The 15,597-nt window shown below is 39.9% G+C and overlaps 1 protein-coding gene across 5 annotated transcripts in view; it reads left to right on the top strand.

Moving 5' to 3' along the window:
- stx4 (syntaxin 4) overlaps nt 1–15,597 on the top strand; it is a 99,217-nt gene that overhangs the window by 7,448 nt on the left and 76,172 nt on the right. The window contains exons 1-3 of one of the 5 annotated variants that reach the window (XR_009708009.1): nt 6,760–8,085; nt 8,443–8,550; nt 10,393–10,492. Coding sequence is in view for 1 of the 5 variants with exons in the window: in XM_061230762.1 (XP_061086746.1) it covers nt 7,837–8,085; nt 8,443–8,550; nt 10,393–10,492 (457 nt within the window). In the remaining 4 variants the exon portion in view is untranslated. Of the gene's footprint in view, nt 1–6,759; nt 8,086–8,442; nt 8,551–10,392; nt 10,493–15,597 lie in introns of those variants that run through there. The other 4 variants (XR_009708007.1, XR_009708008.1, XM_061230762.1 and 1 more) reach the window with 4 other exon arrangements.

The raw sequence follows: 15,597 nt of genomic DNA on the forward strand, positions 1-15,597 counted from the left end.
AAGAAGAACAAGGAGTCCTGGAAGTGATGGTATGGCCCCCCACAGAGTCCTGATCTCAACATCATGTGGGATTACATGAAGAGACAGAAGCATTTGAGGCTGCCTAAATCCACATAAGAACTGGGGCTAGTTCTCCAACATGTTTGGAACAATCTACCTGCCGAGTTCCTGTGCAAGTATACCTAGAAGAATTGCTGTTTTGAAGGCAAAGAGTGGTCACACCAAATATTGATTTGATTTAGATTTTTCTTCTGTTCATTCACTTCTGCTGTTCGTGCATTTTGTAATGGATAAAAATAAACTATTAACATTTCTATTTTTGAAAGCATCATTTTAAAGATATTTTTTAGGCCTTTTTCAGCTTTATTGGACAGTATATAGTATAGAGAGACAGGAAGAAAGGGAGCGAGAGAGAGGGGAAGACATGGGACAAATGTCGGACGGTCGGATTCGAACCGCCGACGTCGCGGCTCGCAATGAGCATGCGGTCAGTGCTCTACAGGCTGCGCCACCGAGACACCCATTGAAAGCTTAATTTTACAGCATTGTTTCACACCTGCCTAAAACTTTTGCACAGTACTGTATTTGCTCAGACTTACGATAGTAGATTATCTAAACTCCTCAAAAAAAGTTTGGAAATTTGTGTTTGGTCGATCATATCTCTGTCATGCATTGTAAGGATCATGTATTAGTGGGATAAGCAGCACAGCTGATTATGTGGGTGGGGTCCCAAGTGAAATTTGCCAAATTTCCCTGCCAATGTCAAACAGTGTATTTCCCTGTTGGTATTGACTCTATTGTTTTTGGATGATTGAACTCTCTATCAGTAACAAGGAACAAACAAGAAATATTTATATTTTAGCCAGAACAGCTTGGCACCTCCTCCTCATGCTGTGGGATGGCATTCCATTCCTCATCCAGGATTCGTTGCAGGTCAGCCAACGTGGACCAGAATAGACTGTTTGAAATTTGCAGGCAAATTCCACACATTTCACTTGGACCCCACCCATATAATCAGCTGTGTTGCTCATCCCAGAAATGCATGATCCTTACAAATGGGAAATCATTGTAAATGGAAATTAACAGGCTTTCCAATGATATACAGTAAATCCTCAAATTGTGTCCGGGATTCTATTTGAAGCCGGACCTCGGATAATAGCCGGGGGCGTGGCCGATTTGGACAAATAAAGGCCGGCCCCCAAATACAAGCCCGGGTAATATTGCCTACCAGTAGGGCTATCAGTCCATGAGCACTAGAAGACATTGTTTTGATTTAACTCAATGAAATAAAAGAGCTCTTCTTAATATTTTATATTGTTGGTTGGTTTAATACTGTTGCCAATGAAAAGTCGTTGTCCTACACCATGGGTCTCCAACACGTTGCTCTCAAGCTACCAGTCGCTTGCCGTCCCCTTCTAAGTAGCTTGCCAAAGGCTGAAGCAGTATACATTTAAACACAATTGTTGCCGCGAGGCATTCCAGCCTACGAATTGAATAAAAAGTAAATCAGGCAAAATAAAAAATTAACTCAATTTAGGCTACTTGGCTACGCAATAAGGTTTCCATGTATTTACAGCACAGTGCACTTACAATGAATGAATGAAAGCGGCTGCCTTGGCTCGCAATAAACAGACAGGTGGAAATCCTGACACTCTTTCAACTACATAAAACTTAACAGTGAACCATCAAATATCCCCCAGATTTCAGTGCCTATCAGTCCCAACATTTAGCAATAGAATCAAACAGTCCAAAAGTAAATTAAATCCCAAACCAAAGCGAAGATCTTTTGATAGCCTACCGGTATGCTGCTCCAAACAAAACGCATGTCTCACAATAAAACGCACTTTAGGAAAAAAAGATCCTTAACTTGCTGTTATCTACGCTAATTTGTTATTGTTCATGAAGGCGTGTCTGGCAAGTTGTTATTTTATGGATTCTGGACTTGCATGTGATTTATTGTGTTTGAGAATATTTGCAATAAACTAAGTCTGTTAAGACTGACACTATGACTTACCAAACGGTGTTTCCTGATTAGCCCACACTAATTGATTTCTGAACGGTTACAGGAAGTGTTGAACAGTGTTGGCCCACTTTAAGTGTAGCCTTTTACTTTATTTCTAAGAATAAAATTCTACAACAGAAGCCAAATAAGAAATAAAGTCCTGCCTTGAATACAAGCCTGCCCCAAATAAAGGCCTGTGCTTTGTGCAGCCTAAGTAAGTAAAAGACCCCGGACACAATTTGAGGATTTACGGTAAGATGCTAATAATACAGTGACTACAGAGATATGATCGACCAAACACAAATTTCCAAACTTTTTGGAGGAATTTATCTGTTGAGGTGACCAAAAAGACTGACTGATTTGCCAGTAGTACGTACTGCATTTAGTTCCTTGAATGATCAGTTCAAGCATGCACCTCTCAGAACGCTGCTGAGTTAATTAAGTAAAAATGACTTTACAGACCACCCAAAATTCTAAAGACAATAAAATGTAAAGACAAAATGTCAGACCACCAAACTCTCTAAAACTGGGTCACATTTTAAAAACAAATAATTTAGCAATTAGCAATTTAGACGAATGAGCCTTACCTTGAGTCCCCGAATCTCCTCTCACTGGAATCAGAGTACAGAGTGTTCTCGGTGGAACCTCCAATTCTGCTGCAAACTGATCCAGTAGTTAGCCAGAACAACTTGGGAGAGACTCTTGGCAGATAAAAATGAGTTTTAATCAAATTATCAGGCTCATTAAACAGGATTACAAAATTGAAGAATCACTTCATGATCAAAATGGTTATTTCATAGAGTATAAGAAGTGCTGCATCGACAATTAAGTTTCATTAAGGGCTATCTCATGAGAATCACTGGATCCTGTGTTAGAAGTGCAGTGCCAGTCTGTGCAGCGTTAGGTTCTGTAAGTTTGTCTGTGGCACAAAGGGCCACACTCTTTTCTATGCAGTTAAGTCAGACGGGCTGGTATAAAGGGACGGTAGAGATGGCTCAAAGTCTCAAATCACTGAGTTATCTCCACAGCCAGAGGCCTTCAGCCATATGGCACTGACCAGAGGCCTTCAGCACTGCATCTCAGAAATCACAGGATTACATACATACATCTAAAGCTATACCTTGTTGATCAAAACATGTATAATATGTATTTAAACTTAATAATTAATTGGTTCATTATTACTTCCATTAATAATTGGGTTAGTCCAATACATTGGTTTACTAAACATCAATCAACACTATCTGATTCATTGTTTAACATTCCATGTCTCATATAATTGGATATATTTTCCCCTTCACCAATCGATTATTCAATGATCGTGCTCTTAATTTTAGCAAGGTTTGTTATAGTGTGGTGCCTCCTAGAGGTCTGTTGCCCTGGGCAATTGCCCAGTTTGCCCAGTGCTTCCACCGGCCCTGCCAACATTAGCAGCCAGGGGTAGAACATAAAGACTTGACAATACAACTACTTTTTGAAATTATGGTAGATAGGCTAACATTCCTAACTGCCAAGTGTTGACTTATCTTTGGTGGAATGCAGTATTTATAAACTGTAGACTCAAGGTGTTCCGGATGTAACCAAATAATCTTTGGTTTCTGTATGCAATGTGTAATTAGCCTAATTCCCTTTCCATAAACTTATGAGACACCTACTTACTTTACTTTTTTTTTTATATGTAAAGTATATATCTTGAACCAGTAGAGGGCGAAAGTGAACCGTCGCCGGGTCACTTTGACTCACGGGGGTATCGACCCCATTTATGACCCCATAAAGTGACACAAATAAGCACAATACACGTCGTAGCACTCGGTCTGCCCCAGCGTTCAGCATTTGCCAACCATTCGCATCGAGCAATGCAGGAGAGAGTGTATTCTCGGATACGTGAGGTGAAAACCATGTGTGTCTGTGGCATTTAAAACAAGGAAAAGACACTCCCCTAATGCTCGTTGATTTGTTGCTTTGTTGCCATGAGGTTTTAATTCGTCTCTCATCCAATCACCATATCTGTTCTAAAATCGACAGTGGCCGCTGATTGGATCGCTAGGTAGCGACTGACTGAGGGTGGAAAAACAAATGCCATGCGACACTTCAGCTAATGTACACATCACGGGACCGCATCTGAGGTAAACTTAACGGAGTGAAAAAATGTCCAAGGTCGGCTCGGGTCCAAGGTCCAAGGTCTGGCTACATTTCCAAGGTCCAAGGTCCAAGGTCTGGCTACATTTCTCAAAAACTGAAGACGTCGTAAAATGCAATATTTGCAATAAGAAAGTAGCTGCCAAGACAGGCAACACTTCCAATTTAATGAAGCATTTAATCGTGCATGGCATTAACCTGAGACTTCACTGTTTTGGTTTTACAATATCCATTTTATAGTAATTTTATTTTCTATTTAACATTGCATTTTGCACATTGGTTTTATTTAATTTAAAAGTACTTTCTATTGCCTTTTTTATTTTTAAACTGCATAAATGCATATACTTTGTTTATTTACAAGTACTTTTGCACTTGCGCTTATGCATGTTTTGCAGTTCTAATTAAATATTTAATAGTTAATTTAGTAGTTTAATAGTTCTTCAAGTGAAAAAGAAACAATAAACATTTCACACTTAAAATGAATAACATTTGGACTCTTTCTATTTGGAAAAACTAATGTAAAAAGACTTGCATAATAGTAAAAACATTTTCAGGCTATTGCATTACGAAATGTGCTTTTATTTACATAGGTATCGAAAAAAGTATCGTTTTGGTACTGGTATCGAAACTCAGGTACCGGTATCGGTACCGGTATCAAATTTTTTTGAATGATACCCAGCCCTACTCCCCTGTGACAGTGGCTTTTGTTTGAGAGATTTTAACACACTGTAGGCTATTCTATTAGTCTTTGGGAAAGTAATGTCAGTGTAACATATAGCATAGGTTTGCATTTGAAATTGGCATGGCCTAGTCTACTGCATCGGCGATTTTATTAGACGGTTTGGCGGTGTGTCTGTGTTTGCATGATTGACTGCATTTGCCTACTGTAACTACAGTGCATCTGGAAAGTATTCACAGCGCTTCACTTTTCCCACATTTTGTTATGTTACAGCCTTATTCCAAAATGGAATAAATTCATTTTTTTCCTCAAAATTCTACACACAACACCCCATAATGACAACATAAAAGAAGTTTTTTTTCAAATTTTTGCCAATTCATTAAAAATAAAAAAACTAAGAAATCACATGTACATAAGTATTCACAGTCTTTGCTCAATACTTTGTTGATGCACCTTTGGCAGCAATTACAGCCTCAAGCCTTTTTGAATATGATGCCACAAGCTTGGCACACCTATTTGTGGGCAGTTTCGCCCATTCCTCTTTGCAGCACCTCTCAAGCTCCATCAGGTTGGATGGGGAGCGTCGGTGCACAGCCATTTTCAGATCTCTCCAGAGATGTTAAATTGGATTAAATTATGGGCTCTGGCTGGGCCACTCAAGGACATTCACAGACTTGTCCTGAAGCCACTCCTTTAATATCTTGGCTGTGTGTTTAGGGTCGTTGTCCTGCTGAAAGATGAACCGTCGCCCCAGTCTGAGGTCAAGAGCGCTCTGGAGCAGGTTTTCATCCAGGATGTCTCTGTACATTGCTGCATTCATCTTTCCCTCAATCCTGACTAGTCTCCCAGTTCCTGCCGCTGAAAAACATCCCCACAGCATGATGCTGCCACCACCATGCTTCACTGTAGGGATGGTATTGGCCAGGTGATAAGCGGTGCCTGGTTTCCTCCAAACATGACACCTGGCATTCACACCAAAGAGTTCAATCTTTGTCTCATTAGACCAGAGGATTTTGTTTCTCATGGTCTGAGAGTCCTTCAGGTGCCTTTTGGCAAACTCCAGGTGGGCTGCCATGTGCCTTTTACTAAGGAGCGGCTTCCGTCTGGCCACTCTACCATACAGGCCTGATTGGTGGATTGCTGCAGAGATGGTTGTCCTTCTGGAAGGGTTTCCTCTCTCCACAGAGGAACACTGGAGCTCTGACAGAGTGACCATCGGGTTCTTGGTCACCTCCCTGACTAAGGCCCTTCTCCCCCGATTGCTCAGTTTAGATGGACGGCCAGCTCTAGGAAGAGTCCTGGTGGTTCCAAACTTCTTCCATTTACGGATGATGGAGGCCACTGTGCTCATTGGGACCTTCAAAGCAGCAGAAATTTTTCTGTACTCTTCCCCAGATTTGTGCCTCGAGACAATCCTGTCTCGGCGGTCTACGGACAATTCATTTGACTTCATGCTTGGTTTGTGCTCCGACATGCACTGTCAACTGTGGGACCTTATATAGACAGGTGTGTGCCTTTCCAAATCATGTCCAATCAACTGAATTTACCACAGGTGGACTCCAATTAAGCTGTAGAAACATCTCAAGGTTGATCAGTGGAAACAGGATGCACCTGAGCTCAATTTTGAGCTTCATGGCAAAGGCTGTGAATACTTATGTACATGTGATGTCTTAGTTTTCTATTTTTAATAAATTAGCAAAAATCTCAAAAAAACCTTTTTCCACGTTGTCATTATGGGGTATTGTGTGTAGAATTTGGAGGAAAAAAATGAATTTAATCAATTTTGGAATAAGGCCGTAACATAACAAAATGTGGAAAAAGTCAAGCGCTGTGAATACTTTCCGGATGCACTGTATGCAGTCTTGTCCCTTTTTCTGTAGCTTAGGCTGCCCCGAATTTAATTTATGACTTATTTTTTGAAAGCTTAAATGCCATAGAGTTGAATGCACAACACCTTTTATGGCTTACAGCAGCTCCACTTTTAGCAAAATTGAGAAAAAGAAAGACCACTACTGGTGGTCGGTAACATAAACTCACTGTGTTCCAAACACCAGGTTAGCTTACCACATTCCGAACAGTGCAATTTTCATGACGAATAACAAAAAAATTACTTCCAGATCAGCTTTGGTTTTTGTGTGTGTGATGTATAATTCCGTCCGTTTTCATAAAATAGCTTGGTATGGGTCACATACCCGATTCATTATTCGGTGAGGCTTAGTGCGAGCTTGTCCAGATACAAATTTTGTGCTTGGACAGAATAGTAGACTAGGCTAGCTATAGCTACAGTCCTGAATCACAACTGCTGTCTCGGGCTTTCCACCAGCTTTGCACGGTGATCGGCAAGACAACAGGAATGAGCTCACAAAATGCCCATGGCAAAAGAAAAGCTGCAGAATGTGACTGGGTTGTTGACAGAATAGCCCAGTTTAAATCATGGCAAAGTCTGACAATAGGCTGATGCATTCTGTCATACATTAGTTTTCCACACAGCCTTATTCCTAATCGCCAGATGCAGATCGAGCCCGGAATCGCTTACTATCTGGAAACTTGTTCTGGCCCGGTTCTGGCCCACTATACATTTGGTCAATGTCATAAAATCACTGTCAATGCCAGATGTCAATGATTTAGCCCAGCTCAGCACCACAATTAATTATGCCTAATGTTCTGGCCTACATCTTTTAATAATCATTGAAGAAACATTGACAACACTACTTTCAAAAAATCTAAATGTGTCACTGTCCAGGGAATTATGGTGCTCACTGTATGTTAAACCCCTGTTTAATGCCAGCATTGTGGTAAATCAGTAGTCAAGTCCCATCCATCCATCCATCCATCCATTATCTGAACCCGCTTATCCTGATCAGGGTCGCAGGGGGGCTGGAGCCTATCCCAGCATACATTGGGCGAAAGGCAGGAATACACCCTGGACAGGTCGCCAGTCCATCGCAGGGCACACACACCATTCACTCACACACTCATACCTACGGGCAATTTAGACTCTCCAATCAGCCTAACGTGCATGTCTTTGGACTGTGGGAGGAAACCGGAGTACCCGGAGGAAACCCACGCAGACACGGGGAGAACATGCAAACTCCGCACAGAGAGGCCCCGGCCGACGGGGATTCGAACCCAGGACCTCCTTGCTGTGAGGCGGCAGTGCTACCCACTGCACCATCCGTGCCGCCTAGTAGTCAAGTCAAGTCAAGTCAATCGCCAGCCTAGGAGAATGTATTATCAGTCAAGGGAGGTGGATTGCTTGTCTAAGCAGGTGAGTTGCTCGTCTAGGAGATTGGGTTGCTAGTCCAGGCAAGTGAGTTACCAGCCTAGGCTTGGCAGTTGGCAGTCATATACACTGCCTCTCAATGTACATATAAACCAATAATACAGCAAGTGAGCCAGCACCAGCAAAGTTTCTGCCCTCGGCAGAAATACATCAGATATTTGGCACAAATGAAGCCCAATTAATACGGCAATGGTCTATTTCAAGGACTAATGGACTGGCCTGGTAAACTGCAGGCATGAAGAAGAGCAGCAGAGGAGCTGAAGACTAAAACTTAACATGATCTTGGCTTTTTTTGTTGTTGTGTTTTCTCACTTCCATGACAACTTTCTGTCTTTATTTTAGGCTGCAGAGAGCTCCGATGAAGATGAGGAAAGTGTGCTTATGATCAAGCCAAAGACTAGGTCATCAGTAAAAGAAGGGAAGATGGAGAATGAGACTTTCTTGCAGAAGGTGAGAACCCCCAGATTCTGGAAAGAAAAGTTTTCTTTTCAAAAAATTTTGCAATATGTTAGGCTCAAGTTTTCTCCAACATTAAGCTTTCTCCCATATTTTCTCTCTTTTCTCTCTGACTTGTTCTTTATTTTCATCAACAATAGTTATGTAAATTATATATTTTAAGGTTTGATTCAGCATTCAACACTTTCGCAGGTCCATTGCCATTGCTTGCCTTCTTTGAAGGTATTGCAAGGCCTTTTTTAAAAAAGTCTGCATGTTTATATTCTTGCCTGCTGACCGGAAAGCACAGTTTAGAAGTCAAATCAAGTATGCACTTTGTTGTAGCTACAGTAGTGTGCAAGAATTTAGGCACCCCTGTCAAAAATCCTTTCACAATTAATATCTAAGTGAACAGAAGTAAACCTGACCTCTAAATAGTACAACGCTAAACATTTTCTGAAATTTTAAAGCAAGATTACTTTTTATTTTTCAAAATGTTTATGTTTCAAAATAATCAAAAAAGGAAAAACGCCCTGTGCAAAAGTTTGGGAACCATGTCTACTACTTTGTATAACTATAACAGCTTGTAAAGTCTTCCTATAGCCAGCTAAGATTCTTTAAATTTTCGCTTTGTACGGTATGTTTGAGATGTTTGTGGCCATTCCAAAGCCTTCATCTGTCTTTCCTGGAGGTACTAAATGGTTGATTTCGATGATGCTTTGGATCATTGTTTGCTGGTCTACCCAACCTCTCCAACTTGAATGTCTGGACTCACCTTTGAACATTAGCCTCTAGAATTTCTTAATATTTGGTGTATTATCCATTCTTCCTTCCACTCACAAAATATTCCCTGTGCCCCCAGCTGCCACACAACCCCAGAGCATAATGGATCCACCTCCATGCTTCACAGTTGGGAAGGTGTTCTTTTCAGCAAAGGCTTCACCTTTGTTTCTCCAAACAGACCTTTGGTGGTGGCCAAACAGTTGTTTGTGTAGCCTTCTTCTTGGTGGAAATGAACCATCTTCACTCACTTCAATCCATGGACAACTGTTTAGAGGAACCTGTGGTTATTAACACCAGACAGAGCCACTGCAGTTAGATTCTTTAGATTCTTTAGAAAGTTCATCCCCGGAATTATACTCACCTGACTCGATGAAGCCTTGGGTTAAAATTAAATTACCTGGTAATTAAATCGGCATAGCAATTTAAAAATGTTTTTTTAAAAAGTAACAAATATAATCTAAAAGGGTTCCCAAACTTTTTCCCATGCCCGTTTTCCTTTTTTAATAATTTATAAACAGTACAAAATTAAAATAAAAAGCAATCTTGCTTTACATTTTTCAGAAAGGTCTAATGTTTAACTCTGTACCAATTAGAGTTCAGGTTTACTTTTGATGACACACAGATTAATTGTAACACATTTAAACCAGGGGTGCCTACATTTGCCCCATTGTATCTAATTTGAAGTAGTTTTTTTTTTTTTTGTGTGTTAAACATGTTTCTGAATCTGGATACATACACTAAAATATGCTTTTTAAATTATCTTTATGCATAACTGGCTAAGTTTCTTTGCATTTGTTCCAAGATTAAGATGAACCACATTAATTCTTTCTTTCTCCCTGTACATTATCCTATTTCCACAATGGTATGATTATTTGGTATCATTCTCCTTTGTGTATAATTAAGATGCTATCAGTATGTGTCATTTCAATTATGCTTGTTTGTACTTATTTAGAAAAAATATGTTCCTTTCCAAATTTCGTACATCCCATTTAATTAAATTACATTTTTTTATTAAACTATGTTGTGTAGTTAATGACTGTATTTGAATAATGTTTCTAACCCTTTTCTTTCCAGGTACGAGAAATCTTAGAGGGTTTGGAGTCTCTAAAACGGAAGGTGTCTGACCTAGAGAACAAGCAGAAAATGGTATTAGGCGATCCTTTGCCTGAAGAAGGTGAGTTGCTTAACGTTGTGATAACGCTAAATATATGATGGAGTAAGTCTAGACAAGTGGCTTACAGGTCTGGAGGAATTTCTCTTGTTTTCCTTCAACAGTGTTTTAGCGCAGTGATTTGAGAGATGTGTCCATGTGGTACGTCATGAAATTGTGCCTTAGGCTGAAACTGTGTGCCTTATGCTTTAGTTGTCATAATGACACAATATTTAACAGTCGTCCTAGAACTGCTCAGTGCCTATTATCGGCCACGTTCTAAGGCTGCTCCTATTAATGTCCACTTCCGGCGTATGACGTGTTCCTTTTCCTTTCTTCCTCCTTTCCCGTGACAGTGAAGGGAAAACAAATGACTGCCCTCTTTTTCAATATTTGAAGTTACAAAATATGTTTTCTTCACAATCATACAAAATATGTTTTTTTACACATTTCACTATTAAAACAGCATTGTATTACCACGTGTGATCCTATGTCCTGCACGCTGCAAAATTCCACAACTTTGGATCGTCGCAAAACATTTTTCACGGTGGTTTAGCTCAATGCCATCAGAGCTAAGAAGCATAGGCCGCCATTACAGCTGAGAAGTTGTTGTTGTTTTTACATTCTACGGGTCGTTGCATAGTCCTAAAATGACAGAATCAATGAATCAGTCATGTGGTTTCACAAACTGAAAAAGTCACTTAGATCACATTACTTCCCCATTCTGACATGAATTTATTCATTTAAGTTATTTATTTATTACATATAACTCTACTGTTAACCTCACTATGTCGGCCAGAAGCAAATAGGCTCCCCCCCTGAATTCGGTTTTCTCCTGTTAGTCAGGGAGTTTTTCTTTGCCTTTGTCGCTCTAGGATTGCTCTGAGGCGGTCTCAGACCTTGACTCTTTGTAAATCTACTTTGTTACAATCTTGTGTTGTAAAAAGCGCTAGAAAAATGTAATTTAATTTAATTTAACTGTGTTCTTGTTGCATTCACGTCGTCCAATTAGGAAACACCGTCTTCATAACATTGTGAAATCTGGTTTGATGAAAATGAGTGGCAAGTCTCCACTGCATGACAAAAAAAACCGAATGTAGGTTCAGAAATAATAGAGTTAAGCACCTGAGATTAAAGCAAGTGATTTATCCAGGTTCAAGGAGTTAATAAAATTATAGATCAGGTTCAACAGAAGTATGAAGAGCAGAGGAAGTCAAAACACCTGAGTGAATGGGCGAGTGAATATAATTACTGAATAAAAAAATTAATTTACTAAATAAAATTAAAAAAATGGGGGCAAACTGCATCAGTAAAAAGGGACAAGGGGCAGGGACAACACAGCCAGAGGAAGTGGGAGGGGTATTGCAGGTGACAGTGGAAGGGACCATGGAAGGAGAAACAGAGCAGGATTAACCAATTTGTCAAAAGTATTAATAATAACCTTTCATTTTTCATACTCAAAGATAAAAGATTGGTTAGGTAGGCAGATCTAGCCTCCTTGCTTTTAATGTTAAAAGAGAGGTGATCAGGAAGCATAAACTTCTTCCACCTATGCTGCCCTTCTCTACATTGCCTTTTCTAAAGAATTCTTCACTCCCTTTTTCTCCCAATTTGGTGGCCAATTATACCCTATCTAATCCAATTAGTGCTAGTTGGGGATACACCTCCTCAAGACCCCGTCCCTCGGTAGCCCAGTAGGATCTTGCGACCCTGAGAGTGACACGCCTTCTCCAAGCCATGATGAATTAGACTGTTACTCAGAGGCGCCCGGGGTGCTATATACGGGGATCCCACTATCTCTGCCAAGTCCCTCCCCTGGAGCTGCAAGCCAATTATACCACTCCACGAGAGCCGGCCAAACTTGGCTTTTTGGCTTTTTGGCAGGATAGAATTGAACCCCGGTCCTTGGTGTGCAACTGCAACAAACTGCAACCACAAGTCTGCTGCATCTTAGCCTAGAGTGCCATTGCCTTTTCAATTACAGTCATTAAAACAAGGGCGAGAAATCGAAAAAGTCCTGTCAAATCAAGAGCTGGAGCACAAGTGTCATTAAAAGCAGTAACCAAATCAATGACTGTCAATAGCTGTGGCAGATTCTGAGTCAGATCAATAAAATCCAAAGAAAATGTTTTTGATGTCCGATTACTAAAAATCCCATGGGGGTAATGAAGAACTTCTTGTTTCTTCTTCAATACTATAACTGTTTCGCTGCTGGTACTTCGAATCGCGTTTCAGGAAAGAAAGAGTCGTTACTCGAAATTCGAGGATGTAAGACAAGTTCAGCTCTTTATTCGTGGTTCCAGGTAGTGTGCACGTTCTCCTGAGCTTTCACCAATCTTACACAATCCTTACTGGGAATGACAGAGTTTATATCAGTATCTGAAAGGAAGTGCTTCATCCATGGTGACAAAACACTCCTTTAGATATGATAATGTCTATTGACAGGTTTCCTGGTTAGGCCAAATGGTTGTGCAGACAAATGGTTGTCGGCACCTAGACCTCAAATCAACGCCAGGAAAGGAAAGTGGGGGAAAACAGGGTGATTGTGGGGATATGCATTTGAATAGGAGCAGAACTTGCGTGTCAACTTTTTAGCTCAGTTACATCTTGAAAACACCGAAATCCAACAGGAAGTACGGTTCACATCTAGCGTCAATTAGTCAAATGTTAGTAGGGGTCAAAATGTTAGTTGCTGTAATAAAGTCATTTTTACTTTATTACACCTACTTATTCATGTGATTATCTAATCAGCCAATTGTGTGGAAGCAGTGCAATGTAGGTATGGGTCAGGAGTTTCAGTTAATCTCCACGTCAACCATCAGAATGTGGAAAAATGTGATCTAAGTGACTTTGACCATGGAATGATTGGTGGCAGACAGGTTGGTTTGAGTATCTCCGAAATTGCTGATCTCCTAGGATTTTCAAGCACACTAGTCTCTAGAGTTTGCGAAGAATAATGCAAAAAAAAAAAAAAATCCAGTGAGCCGCAGTTCAGCAGACAGAAACACCTTGTTCATGAGAGACGTCAGAGGAGAATGGCCAGACTTGTCAAAGCTGACAGGAAGGTGATAGTAAAGCAAATAACCACACATTACAAGAGTGGTATGCAGAAGAGCATCTCTGAATACACAATGCATCATAACTCAAAGCGGATAGGCTACAGCTGTAGAAGTCTAATAAATACCTAATAAAGTGCTCACTGAGTGTATATGTTAAGAGATCTCTTCTCTATTACTGTGATTACTGTGAAACTTCTGAAAGCACCCATCTGAAAACCTACTGAAAATATTGTACCTTCACAAGCTAATGTTTCCTCGCATGCTACCATTTCTTATTTAGTAAGATCTCATTGGTAAGTGCATTGTTTTTATATTAACTTAAGCAGTGTGTAGGTAACGTTAAACTCGTAAACATTCAATACATTGTTACATGACACATTAATCGCCATCGAAATAAGGACTTCACCTGTTTATTAATAGCTTTGTGACATTGATGTGCACGACAACGTGGTCATTCAGCTAAATTCACGAGCTAGCCAAACCATCAGTAACACTGATACATCCTTTGTGACATTTAGGGATAATGTCAGGGAGTAAAGGTAGACTAAAAGCCAAAAAAGCTGTTTTTTCAGACCACCAAATAGTGGATGCGATTGCGACAAGGAAGAGATTGTCTTCTCCTTCATGACCAATGATCTAAAAGGTGACTAGATGGTTTAATGCAACATACTACTTTGTTTGCTTTGACCTACCCAGTCTTTTTTTTGTAGCCTATCCTGCCAACTTTCCCTAGGCCTTAAAGTGATCAGTTTGGATCTCTTGGTTGGTCTAGCACAGAAGCCAATCACTTAAAAACTTATATTATTTATTTTATTTTATTTTGTTATTGAAATGTGCCCAGCATTCCAAGGCTGTAAGAATCAGTAGCAAATTAATACAAGTTTTTTATAGAGTGCAAAAACTTTTATATTATTTATTTGAATGTAATTTATTTTGTTGTTGTTGAAAACACAGCATTCTAGGACTGTACATATTGTCAAATTCTTTGTAAGACTCTGCTATACTGTAAGTAGTTGTTGATTTTTTAAAATGAGTGTAGATTAAATGACTTGTTTATAACAGCATTCACATTATGTAGGCATATTTTCACATTTCCAGTCAGCTTTTAGCACTGACTTAATGTAGGGCCCTATGGAATCTGTGTTATAGCTTTTTAAAAATTCTCTATTCCTTGATTCTTTCCATTATTCTTTTGCAGAAACTGTAGGGCCCTACCGTAATGTTGCCATCAGTCTGTCACGGCAGGCCCCCGTCTGTCACGCCAGGCCACCGGCCCCCGTTAAACTTTTAAAAGGAACTTTTCTGGGAGAACCCTGTGTAAAGATTTGACACATCATGAGCAAGCAGAAGCTGTGAGCCTTGCTGGACACTAGTGCAACCGGGGCATGTTGGAACGCTGTGTTCCAACCACAGACTGTATAAAAATGTTCCAACATGCCCCTGCCTGTTATAAATGCATCAGCCACAATAACCTTTAATGTACCATTGTATATTCCATGTAGACCATACATTTATTCAGTCCTATTTAGCTTTTATTTAATGCCACCTCACTGAAACATTGAATAGGAGGAAGTCATGACAAATTATATAATTTAATGTTTCTTTGTGCTGGCATTATTAGAAAGCAAGTAAATCCAAGTATTATTTACAAATTACATTTATCTGGAAATATCTGCCACTTTCTCTCATTTTGGCAGCTCAGACTATGTTTGACTTGGGAGTAAAACACAAGATAGGTTACATTATGAGAGTTCTAAATGAATTCCATCGTATCGAGCCCCCAAAGTTTAAAAACTTTGTGCAGTTATCCAAGATGATTCAATGCTAGAGTTGTAGTTCAAGTTTATGAAGTGGAGTAAGGCTGAAAGTATACTATTCATTTAGTAAAAAAATATCTCGGATTGATGTGCACAGCATGGTCTATTTCTTGAACAAGGGACATGCATCAACTTAAGTTTCACCTTATTTCACACATTTGCATTTGAGTCTTGCCGGAGTGGGGTGGGTGAAGACATTAAAACAAGCTTATCTGAAACCTTACTTTATCCCTTTCGCTGTAACATTATATTC

Source organism: Conger conger, chromosome 2, assembly GCF_963514075.1.
Source record: "Conger conger chromosome 2, fConCon1.1, whole genome shotgun sequence".
NCBI lineage: Eukaryota > Metazoa > Chordata > Actinopteri > Anguilliformes > Congridae > Conger > Conger conger.